At 40.5% G+C, this 12,998-nt stretch overlaps 1 protein-coding gene across 5 annotated transcripts in view; it reads left to right on the top strand.

The window, feature by feature from the left end:
* Positions 1-12,998, top strand: part of TRIO (trio Rho guanine nucleotide exchange factor) — a 380,384-nt gene that overhangs the window by 258,443 nt on the left and 108,943 nt on the right. For all 5 annotated transcript variants that reach the window (XM_036848900.1, XM_036848904.1, XM_036848901.1 and 2 more), the window contains exons 22-25: positions 10,811-11,005; positions 11,106-11,221; positions 12,058-12,124; positions 12,729-12,838. In XM_036848900.1, the coding sequence (XP_036704795.1) occupies positions 10,811-11,005; positions 11,106-11,221; positions 12,058-12,124; positions 12,729-12,838 (488 nt within the window). The remainder of the gene's footprint in view (positions 1-10,810; positions 11,006-11,105; positions 11,222-12,057; positions 12,125-12,728; positions 12,839-12,998) is intronic.

A 12,998-nucleotide genomic window follows, 5' to 3' on the forward strand; every position in this document is an offset into this window, starting at 1 on the left:
AGTAAGACCCAGCTCCACTCAACAACCAGCAAGCTCCAGTGCTGGACACCCCATGCCAAACAACTAGCAAGACAGAAACACAACCCTACCCATTAACAGAGAGGCTGCCTAAAATCATAATAAGTTCACAGACACCCCAAAACACACCACTGGACACGGTCCTGCCCACCAGAAAGACAAGATCCAGCCTCATGCACCAGAACACAGGCACTAGTCCCCTCCACCAGGAAGCCTAGACAACCCACTGAACCAACCTTAGCCACTGGGGGCAGACTCCAAAAACAACAGGAACTACAAACCTGCAGCCTGTGAAAAGGAGACCCCAAAAACAATAAGTTAACAGCAAAATGAGAAGACACAGAAATAAGCAGCAGATGAAGGAGCAAGGTAAAAACCCATCAGACCAAACAAATGAGGAGGAAATAGGCAGTCTACCTGAAAAAGAATTCAGAGTAGTGATAGTAAAGATGATCCAAAATCTTGGAAATAGAATGGAGAAAATACAAGAAACGTTTAACAAGGACCTAGAAGAACTAAAGAGCAAACAAACAATGATGAACAACACATGAAATTAACAATTCTCTAGAAGGGATCAGTAGCAGAATAGCTGAGGCAGAAGAACAGATAAGTGACCTTTGAAGATAAAATAGTTGAAATAACTACCACAGAGCAGAATAAAGAAAAAAGAATGAAAAGAATTGAGGACAGTCTCAGAGACTTCTGGGACAACATTAAATGCACCAGCATTCGAATTATAGGGGTCCCAGAAGAAGAAGAGAAAAAGAAAGGGTGTGAGAAAAAATTTGAAGAGATTATAGTTGAAAACTTCCCTAATACGGGAAAGGAAATAGTCCAGGAAGCACAGAGTCCCATACAGGATAAATCCAAGGAGAAACATGCCAAGACACATATTAATCAAACTATCAAAAATTAAATACAAAGAAAAAATGTTAAAAGCAGCAAGGGAAAAGCAACAAATAACATACAAGGGAATCCCCATAAGGTTAACAGCTGATTTTTCAGCAGAAACTGCAAGCCAGAAGGGAGTGGCAGGACATATTTAAAGTGATGAAAGGGAAAAACCTACAACCAAGATTACTCTACCCAGCAAGGATCTCATTCAGATTCAACGGAGAAATTAAAACCTTTGCAGACAGGCAAGAGCTAAGAGAATTCAGCACCCCCAAACCAGCTTTACAATAAATGCTAAAGGAACTTCTCTAGGCAGGAAACACGAGAAGGAAAAGACCTACAATAACAAACCCAAAACAATTAAGAAAATGGTAATAAGAACATACATATCGATAATTACCTTAAATGTAAATGGGTTAAATGCTCCAACCAAAAGACACAGACTGCCTGAATGGATACAAAAACAACACCCATATATATCATGTCTACAAGAGACCCACTTCAGACCTAGCGACACATACAGACTGAAAGTGAGGGGATGGAAAAAGATATTCCATGCAAATGGAAATCAAAAGAAAGCTGGAGTAGCAAATCGCATTTCAGACAAAATAGACTTTAAAGACTATTACAAGAGACAAAGAAGGACACTACATAATGATCAAGGGATCAATCCAAGAAGAAGATATAACAATTGTAAATATTTATGCACCCAACATAGGAGCACCTCAATGCATAAGGCAAATGCTAACACACATAAAAGGGAAAATTGACAGTAACACAGTAATAGTAGTGGACTTTTAACACCCCACTCTCACCAATGGAGAGATCAACCAAAATGAAAATAAATAAGGAAACGCAAGCTTTAAGTGATACATTAAACAAGATGGACTTAATTGATATTTATAGGACATTCCATCCAAAAACAACAAAATACACTTTCTTCACAAGTGCTCATGGAACATTCTCCAGGATAGATCATACCTTGGGTCACAAATCACGCCTTGGTAATTTTAAGAAAATTGAAATCATATCAATTATCTTTTCTGACCACAATGCTATGAGACTAGATATCAATTACAGGAAGAAAACTGTAAAAAATACAAACACATGGAGGCTAAACAATATGCTGCTAAATAACCAAGAGATCACTGAAGAAATCAGAGAAGAAGTCGGAAAATACCTGGAAACAAATGACAATGAAAACACAATGACCCAAAAACCTATGGGATGCAGCAAAAGCAGTTGTAAGACGGAATTTTATAGCAATACAGTCCTACCTCAAGAAACAAGAAACATCTCAAATAAACAACCTAACCTTACACCTAAAGCAATTAAGAGAGAAGAACAAAAAAACCCCAAAGTTAGCAGAAGGAAAGAAATCATAAAGATCAAATCAGAAATAAATGAAAAAGAAATGAAGGAAACAGTAGCAAAGATCAATAAATCTAAAAGCTGGTTCTTTGAGAAGATAAACAAAATTGATAAACCATTAGCCAGACTCATCAAGAATAAAAGGGAGAAGACTCAAATCAATAGAATTAGGAATGTAAGAGGAGAAGTAACAACTGACACTGCAGAAATAAAAAGGATCAGGAAAGATTACTACAAGCAACTATATGCCAATAAAATGGACAGCCTAGAAGAAATGGACAAATTCTTAGAAAAGCACAACCTTCTGAGACTGAACCAGGAAGAAATAGAAAATATAAACAGACTGCTCACAAGCACTGAAATTGAAACTGTGATTAAAAATCTTCCAACAAACAAAAGCCCAGGACCAGATGGATTCACAGGCGAATTCTATCAAACATTTAGAGAAGAGCTGTATCAAACATTTAGAGAAGAGCTAACACCTATCCTTCTCAAACTCTTCCAAAATATAGCAGAGGAAGAAACACTCCCAAACTCATTCTATGAGGCCACCATCACCCTGATAGCAAAACCAGACAAAGATATCACAAAGAAAGAAAACTACAGGCCAATATCACTGATGAACACAGATGCAAAAATCCTCAACAAAATACTAGCAAACAGAATCCAACAACACATTAAAAGGATCATACACCATGATCAAGTGGGCTTTATCCCAGGAATGCAAGGATTCTTCAATATATGCAAATCAATATGATACACCATATTAACAAATTGAAGGAGAAAAACCATATGATCATCTCAATAGATGCAGAAGAAGCTTTCGACAAAATTCAACACCCATTTATGATGAAAACTCTCCAGAAAGTAGGCATAGCGGGAACTTACCTCAAAATAATAAAGGCCATATGTGACAAACCCACAGCCAGCATTGTTCTCAATGGTGAAAAACTGAAACCATTTCCAGTAAGATCAGCAACAAGACAAGGTTGCCCACTCTCACCACTATTATTCAACATAGTTTTGGAAGTTTTAGCCACAACAATCAGAGAAGAAAAAGAAATAAAAGGAATACAAATTGGAAAAGAAGAAGTAAAACTGTCACTGTTTGCAGATGACATGACACTATACATAGAGAATCCTGAAGATGCCACCAGAAAACTACTAGAACTAATCAATGAATTTGCTAAGGTTGCAGGATACGAAATTAATGCACAGCAATCTCTTGCATTCCTATACACTAATGATGAAAAATAGGAAAGAGAAATTAAGGAAACACTCCCATTTACCACTGCAACAAAAAGAATAAAATACCTAGGAATAAACTTACCTAAGGAGACAGAAGACCAGTATGCAGAAAACTATAAGACACTGATGAAAGAAATTAAAGATGATACAAACACATGGAGAGATATACCATGTTCTTGGATTGGAAGAATCAACATTATGAAAATGACTATACTACCCAAAGCAATCTACAGATTCAGTGCAATCCCTATCAAACTACCAATGGCATTTTTCACAGGACTAGAACAAAAGATATCGCAGTTTGTATGGAAACACAAAAGACCCCGAATAGCCAAAACAATCTTGAGAAAGAAAAATGGAGCTGGAGCAATAGGCTCCCTGACTTCAGACTATACTACAGAGCTACAGTAATCAAGACAGTGTGGTACTGGCACAGAAACAGAAATATAGATCAGTGGTACAGGATAGAAAGCCCAGAGATAAACCCATGCATATATGGTCACCTTATCTTTGGTAAATGAGACAAGAATATACAATGGAGAAAAGACAGCCTGTTCAGTAAGTGGTACTGGGCAAACTGGACAACTACATGTAAAAGGATGAAATTAAAACACTCCCTAACACTATACACAAAAATAAACTCCAAATGGATTAAAGACCTAAATTTAAGGCCAGACACTATAAAACTCTTGGAGGAAAACATAGGCAGAACACTCTATGACATAAATCACAGCAAGATCCTTTTTGACCCACCTCCTGGAGTAATGGATATAAAAAGAAAAATAAACAAATGGGACCTAATGAAACTTAAAAGCTTTTGCACAGCAAAGAAAACCGTAAGACGAAAAGACAACCCTCAGAATGGGAGAAAATATTTGCAAACGAAGCAATGGAGAAAGGATTAATCTCCAAAATATGCAAGCAGCTCATGCAGCTCAATATCAAAAAAACAAACAACCCAATCCAAAAATGGGCAGAAGACCCAAATAGACATTTCTCCAAAGTAGATATACAGATTGCCAACAAATGCATGAAAGGATGCTCAACATCAGTAATCATTAGAGAAATGCAAATCAAAACTACAATGAGGTATCACCTCACACCCGTCAGAATGGCCATCATCAAAAAATCTACAAACAATAAATGCTGGAGAGGGTGTGGAGAAAAGGGAACCCTCTTGCACCGTTGGTGGGAATGTAAATTGATACAGCCACTATGGAGAACAGTATGGAGGTTCCTTATAAAACTAAAAATAGAATTACCATATGATCCAGCAATCCCACTACTGGGCATATACCCAGAGAAAACTATAATTCAAAAAGATTCATGTACGACAGTATTCATTGCAGCTCTATTTACAGTAGCCAGGACGTGGAAGCAACCTAAGTGTCCATCGACAGATGAATGGATAAAGAAGATGTGGCACATATATACAATGGAATATTACTCAGCCATAAAAAGAAACGAAATTGAGTTATTTGTAGTGAGGTGGATGGACCTAGGGTCTGTCATACAGAATGAAGTAAGTCAGAAAGAGAAAAACAAATACTGTATGCTAACACATATACATGGAATCTAAAAAAAAGGTTCTGAAGAACCTAGGGGCAGGGCAGGACAGGAAAAAGGCGCAGACGTAGAGAATGGACTTGAGGATATGGGGAGGGGGAAGGGTAAGCTGGGACGAAGTGGGAGAGTGGCATTGACATATATACACTACCAAATGTAAAATAGCTAGAGAGAAGCAGCCGCATAGCACAGGGAGATCAGCTCGGTGCTTTGTGACCACCTGGAGGGGTGGGATAGGGAGGGTGGGAGGGAGACGCAAGAGGGAGGAGATATGGGTATATATGTATACGTATAGCTGATTCACTTTGTTATACAGCAGAAACTAACAACAATGTAAAGCAATTATCCTCCAATAAAGATGTTAAAAAAATAAAATAAAATAAAAGGTGATATTGAAAAAAAACAACAAAAAGAGAAATGGTGTATATGTACTACTATATTTCAAAAGGATAACCAACAAAGACCTACTGTATAGCACAGGGAACTCTGCTCAGTGTTATGTGGCAGCCTGGATGGGAGGGGAGTCTGGGGGAGAATGGATACATGTATATGTATGGCTGAGTCGCTTTGCTGTGCACCTGAAACTATCACAAGATTGTTAATTGGCTATACCCCAATATAAAATTAAAACTTAAAAAAAAGAAGTGTTCCTGTACAGTAAAAAGATTGGATTTCTTGTGTGGCCCTTGACTTGGCTTTGAAAACATATCCATGGGGAATTTTTAAATCGTTTAGAATGACAACAGCTACTTTGTATTATGTTTATTTGTACTTTTTCATACATTCTGTAACAGTTTCTGACTCCTGCTGTTCTTCCTGGGGCTCTCTTCTCGGCTCCCCTCCACCCCAAGCTGTACGTGTACTTTTTCCATTCAGGCTCTCGGTGCCGGGCTGTGAGAACCGCTGGTCTCTGTTCTGGAGGACACACAGTCTAGCGGGGCTCAGTGGGGAGGCCTAGCAGCAGGAGCATGTGGGTAGGGCGAGCCACACCCAGAGGGGCCATGAGCGCTCCGAGGGGGCCCCCGCCCGCTCGGTTGAGGGGAGCTGGCCTGTCGTACCTCTGCAGGTAAGGATCATATCTTTTCCTTCCTCTAGCTGCAGCACATGTTTGGCCGTATAATTCTTATTTTTTGTTAATAATTGGATAATAAATACAGTTATTATGTGCCTTATATGATTTATATTTGTTTCATTGAATGTCCTTTGGTTATAGATAGTAAGAAAATGCCTAAGATACCACTCAGGTAGATTCAAGCTTTGCTCCTTTGCACTGACTTAAATTTCCATGGAGGCTCCACTCTGCAAGCCACGTGTAAGCCACGCAGCTGTTCACTGCCCAGCTCCAGGGGGCGCCATGCCACGCACACAGGTTGTGATGGGAATGTCGTCATCTAGAGCTGAGTAGCGTGGCAGCTTTGTGCCACCAGTGGAGCACGTACAAAGGGATTTTTCCATTATTTCTAGTTTTCCCTTTTCCTCAGACGTGGGTTATGGTTTTTGGAAGAATGAGCAGTAACAGGCATAGTTTTGCCTGTATTTTATTTAAAAAATAAGCATCTAAAATCATAGGTGACATCTGATCTTTCTGTTTCCCAAATAGAGCTGTTTCTTTTGTTGGGTATATTGAATTCGTTTTGCTAAGAGGAACTGATAGGTTTTGAAAAGAGCACCTCTCAGGTTTTTTTCTTAGCATTTTTTCTTTGGTTTCTGGCTCCTTTTCTTTTAATCAGAAAGCACCTGCTTCGGTGCTTGGAGACATCATTTAGTGTTTCGTGTTGAAATGATGCTCTTGTTCTCCTTCTGTCCCTCTGTCTTAGTGTCTTCTAAGAAGTCATTTTTCTCTTGTTATGTAGAGAATCCTTCCTTCTGACGTGACATCTTCCGATTCAGTAGTTACATAATTAATATTGTAACATTTTTAGGGTTAATGGAAATGAAACCTCTCTTCACTATCTGATTAAGACTCAGCTTGATTCCTTTTCAACTCAAGGCAATAATTTCTCAAAATGCTTTTAAGCACCACCGGCATCCAGGCCATGGGTGTTTACTTAAAAGCAGATTTCTGTCCTCACCAGGCATGTACTGCCTTGGACTCTCTGGGGGCAAGGCTTGAAAAGGAGCATTTCTAACAAGCCCACCAGGCGGTTTTTATGCACACTCAAGTTTGAAACCCACTGCCTTGCTAAGACCTTCACAACTTTGTCCCCAATGCCAAATGCCTTACTTTGCTAGAAAGTGTCTGAGACCATTGAATGTGCATCCTTTCTGGGTTTCTGATTACCTGAGAACATGGTGAGTAAAGCTCTTGTGAGCATGTGGACGTAAACGTTCGGTCTGCATTTATTTTTCTCCAGCCCCTTGATTATGCCTAAAGATGAGGTGGTTCAAATTACATTTGCATTCTTCAAAAATGAAAATCTGCTTTCATAAGAATCTCTTATACAAGCAAGGAGGCAGCTGTGTCCTGATAATGAAGGGCAAGCAAGAGTTGTTCAGTGAAAATGCTAGGTGCCAAGCAGTGTTTATCATAGGCATTTATGCAAAAAAGGAAAGGGAGAAAAATACACACATATTATACATACACGCACTTGCTTGTATGTAATAAAACATCTCGGGGGTGATACCCAAGAAGCTGATACAGGTAACAGGTGAATGTGGAGTGAGAAGGCTTTTCACATTGTGTCCTTTTGTACCTTTTGAATTTTGAATTCTGTGAATGCATTTAAAAAATACCAGTTAAAATAAAAATACACCGTTATAAAAGGTTCATAGATTAGCAGGTTCATCCTACTTAATTTCGATCACACCATTCATTCACTCAACAATTATTTATTGGCCTCTACAGTATACCAGGAACCACTCATTGGTGCAGAGCTCGTGGATTGCACGTTCTAGTTAGAGAAACGAGCAATAACATGATCAATGAGTAAATATATATATACATACATGTTAAATAATAAGAGAAAAAGCCACGGGGGAGGGGAGGGTTGTCATCTTTGATAGAGAGGCTACGGCAGGTCTCCTCAAGAAGCCTCTGACTATCGGATGAGCATTTTTGTTTAAATGAAGTTTACAAATGGAAGATTTATAGATTTACCAGGCTTTGCCTATAGGAAACCTTTTGTTCTGTATCTAATTTCATAGAATCAGCCTATTGGTGTCACATGCTTGCAACTAGTCTGTTTTGTGATGTGTTTTTGACATATATGAGAATCTTCCTTTAGTTTCTTGGTGGCTTTTGTTTTCTGTTTAATGTAGGTAAGATGCATTATCTTTTTTATCTTCACTTCTATGTCTCCACTGCTTAAAGCATGAAATAACTTTCTTAACCCCTTTAAAGATTAAGGGGCCCTTGGACAACACAGAGTTGAACTGTGTGGGTCCACTTATACTCAGATTTTTGTCAACAAATACGTACTGTAGTACTGCCTGATCCCATTGAAGCCTCGGATGTGGACTGCATGGGGGCGGGGTGAGAAGTGAGGCGCAGGGGTCAGCACCCCAACCCCTGAGGTGTTCAAGGGTCAGCTGTTTGCAGTGTGCTCCACTGATGTCATTCATGACAGTGGAAAAGAAATGCTTAAATGGTGGTAAAACACAACTTCCCTGTGCTTTTCAGAAGGTTAACATCTTGGTAAACAGCAAAACCTTCTTTAGGCAACCTGATTTTTTAAAAATCCTGTATCAGCCGTGTTAATTCTCTTTGATATTAAAATTTAATAATGTTTCTAACTTAAATCCCTTTTGGAATTTATGCTTCCAAGTCTGAAGCTTTGATTTCTTACTTCCTTGATATATAATTAGGCTTGTCTTAACCAGAAAGGTATCGTGTTGATCACAAGTCAGAAGGTTTGTTTGACAGATATTTTCCTTTTAGCTCACTCTACTTGAGTTCGTTTCCACCCAAGATGAAGGCCCTAAAAACTTTCAGAGTGTTTTGTTCGGCTGACTTTCTCCAATAAACAGCTTTTACACAATTTGCAATAGCAGTTCTTTTCACAGAGGTATTAACGTCTCTGGAGTTCTGTTTTCCTGTAGTTTTTTTGTAAAGTATGTATTCATGCCAGTTAAAAGTAACTACCACTCCCATTAAAGTTGCAGGTGTATACACACTTGCATGAAGGACCTAATGTTAATTTATTATCTCAATAAATATTTGGTAGATGGTCACCACGTGCCAGACACGTAGAAGGTGTGTGAGACACTAGGGAACAGAGTGAGCAAATGTCCCTGGCTGCTGGCAGGTGCATTCTAACCAGGAGAGAGACAGGCGGCGATCTGAGCAAGTGAATTCCCCCTCTTTGGAGGGCGAGGCGTGCTGTGGGGCAGAGCAGAGCAGGCAGGGTGAGGGAGGCGCGCGGCAGTCGTGAGGGTTAGGGAGGCCGGTGAGAAGTGGCCTTTATTCGAGCAAAGCGTGAAGGAACCATGGAGACGTCCAGGGGGACAGCATTCCGGGCGGAAGGGGCACCGGTGCACAGAGGCGGAGACCAGCAAGCCTGGAGGGGTGGTGGGCAAGCTGGACCCTGTGGAGGAGCCCGGGGTGGCGGGGGGGGGCGTGTAGAGTCTGAGGATGCTCGCGGCTGGCTCTGCAGGTTGCCTGGTGAACTCTGCTCAGAACTTTTACTGCACAAAGTGAGACCGTTTATCCAGGTTTTGAACCCTGACCTCCTTCCTTTGGGGGATTTTTAAAGTCCGTTTCCTGAGTGTTAGTCATAGAGATTTTCTAGTTCAAGCCTAAGTGAGAAAAGCAGGTTCCATAGCAGAAGAGTAACCGTGCTCTTACGAAGTGCCAGTGGGACTGTTGAAGGGAGCCTAAGGACTAAATGAAATGGTAACAACTAATGACATAAGTAGTGAGTCATAGCGAGTGAAATAATAAGTGAAACGGGTGTGACGAAAAATCTGTTGAAGAATCAGATTTGAGTGATATCACTGCCGTATGTATGTATCTATCCATCTATCTATCGGACCAGTGTTTTATGGTTATCCTTGGCTATAAAAGTAGGAAAGTCATACTTAAAGATCTTTCTATGTGCATATAAAATGCAATAAGTGTATTTCTGAGAGAGAGTTTTAAAACAGGGACTAAGTTTAAAATACCTCTATGAAGGCAGCTTCCCTAGTCGTGACTTTTCCTCCGGGTCTACTGAGAATTAAAGAAGAAACGAGCGCATGCTGTGATGCCGCGGCATCAGGGATTTGGTTGAGTATCTGCGGGGGGCGGTGGCGGGGGCTTAGCCACATAGGCTCCAGGAGAACGAAAATCTCAGCCGGCTGCTGCCCTAAAAGGGCTTTCGGTCTAACTGGGGACACAGAATAAACAAGTGTAAGGCGGGAGGTGTCTGTAAGCAGTACCTACGGCCTTCGCAGGAGGAGCGTCGTGGAATGTAGAGGCCGTCCCGAGTGAGCACCCACCTGTTCATTCTGCAGAGTGACCGAGCATCCACCAGGTGAAGACACCGTCCAAAGACAGTCCAGGCTTTTTCCTCGAGGTCATAAAAATGCCATTCATTGTGGAAGAGCTGAGGAAACGGAGCCAGTCTAGGATCGGGGAGATGAATTGGGTGGACTGAGGGTTTCAGTCTGAGTTTCTGTCACCAGCAATTATTTTCCTGTTCAGAGCTCAGAGTTGTAGGCAAGTTGCCACTGTGTTTCTGGTTTCTGGCAGTTGGGTTCATTTGCTTCACAATACTTTCCTGTTGTTTTTTTGCAGCAAACCAAAGAGAGAGTGAAGCTATTGATACAGCTGGCTGATGGCTTTTGTGAAAAGGGGCATGCCCATGCGGCAGAGATAAAAAAATGTGTCACTGCCGTGGATAAGAGGTACAGAGATTTCTCTCTGCGGATGGAGAAGTACAGGACCTCTTTGGAGAAAGCCCTGGGGATTTCTTCAGATTCCAACAAATCGGTAAATTGCTTTGTGCAAACTGAATAAATGACTGTTTTCCCCTTCGTGTGCTGTTTGTCGATTTAATTAACTGAAGTTCATTGACTCCCTTATTACACAGAGTAAAAGTCTTCAGCTAGATATCATTCCGGCCAGTATCCCCGGGTCAGAGGTGAAACTCCGCGATGCCGCTCATGAACTTAATGAAGAAAAACGGAAATCTGCCCGCAGGAAAGAGTAAGCTTGTCTTTAAGAACCTGCCAGGATTCATTGAAAAAGTGAAGAAAATGTCACTTGGGCAAAGATGCTTACTTCTGTGTGTGCTTTGAAATCAAGCAGTGTTAATACTTTTCATTGCTCTGAACGTGCTTAGTTTTTACAGCAAAAATGCCACCGTGTCCACTGTCCCCTTGTCACCTGATGCAGAAACAGTATCCTGTTGTTTTTGTCCATGCGCCCCCATTTCATATGTGGTTGACAAGTTGTTTTAGTGTCATTTGTCATCAATAGGTCATGAGTAATAATACTAAGGAGAAGAAATTAATAACACAAGTGCAGCTGTTTGGAAGTTGATAATTAGTAAACTGTACTAGATATTAATAAAGACAAAAGATTGCCCTAAACCAGTGGTTCTCAGTCGGGGCCAGCTTTGTCGCCTCGGAGGGACATTTGGCAATATGTGCAGACGTTTTTGGTTGTCACCCAGTGGGGAGGGGGGAGGGCTACTGGCATCTAGTGGGCGGAACCAGGGATGCTGCGAAACGTTTTATAATGCACAGGACAGTCCTACAGCAAAGCATCCTCCAGCCCCAAACGTCAATACTGCCAAGTTGAGAAACCATGACCAGTAGGTACCTTAACAAAATTTTTTCCGGAATGTGTTTTCCTTTGAATTGGTTACTGGATACTGTTAATTCTTCTATCTATTCTTGCTTTAATTCTCCAGAACATATCACTGACTAATGCTTTTTCAACCACCTTACTATTTCATAGACCCTAAAAGTAAATAGTTAAAATAAGCATGTATCCTGACTGTGAACTAAACTAGTTGCTGTCTTTTCCTCTGCTTTAAGGTTCATAATGGCTGAGCTAATTCAAACTGAAAAGGCTTACGTAAGAGACCTCCGGGAGTGTATGGATGTAAGTAAGTTTTTCTGCTTATTTATTTAGATGGAGTATAGTGTTGCTGTTTATTCTTACCTGTTGGCAGTTCTTAAAATAATCACGTTTTGTTGTTATTTTTGAGATTTGAAGTGTGCACGAGCCGCCTTCTGTGCATGTTTCTGCACTTCTGTGAAGTTCTAGGCGTGTTTTTGCTCATTACAGAGATGATACAGCACTAATCCTCTCATTCCATTTACCACATGATGGCCTGGCTGACATTCTCTCTGTGTAGAATTTTACAGCAGCTTCAGAGAAATGTGCCTACCGATTATGATTGGCACCTGATGCTCAGTAGTTTAACGAATATTTGCTGTACCTTGTGGAGTAGGTTTATCCCAAAATTTGAAGCTGGGAATACATTTAGAGCTGAAAAGTATGGAAACTATTCTCAAGTATTAATAACAACTGAGATTTTAAAAAAATAGTTCCTCATGTTTTTTTTGCCAAAGGTTGTATTGTTAAGATATATTTTCAATTATACATTAACTCTGGGTACGTATTTACAGAGGTCAGGAGTACCTGTTTCTTGAAGGTGAGGTATGGGTTTTCCTCTAACCCTCTCTGTTTCCCTCCCGGCCAGACCTACCTGTGGGAAATGACCAGTGGTGTGGAGGAGATCCCGCCGGGCATTGTGAACAAAGAGCTCATTATCTTCGGGAACATGCAGGAAATCTATGAGTTTCACAATAAGTGAGTGGCTTTATCTTTGGGGACCTCATTAGCTACTCTGGAAATCTGTGCTAAAGTTTCATGACAAATGAAAGTTTCCAGTAAATAAGCATAGATTCCAGTGATTTTGTTGAAATTTGAAGGAAGCCTGCCAGACTTGCTTCACAAGGACAGACATTCT

This window comes from Balaenoptera musculus, chromosome 3 (assembly GCF_009873245.2).
Source record: "Balaenoptera musculus isolate JJ_BM4_2016_0621 chromosome 3, mBalMus1.pri.v3, whole genome shotgun sequence".
NCBI lineage: Eukaryota > Metazoa > Chordata > Mammalia > Artiodactyla > Balaenopteridae > Balaenoptera > Balaenoptera musculus.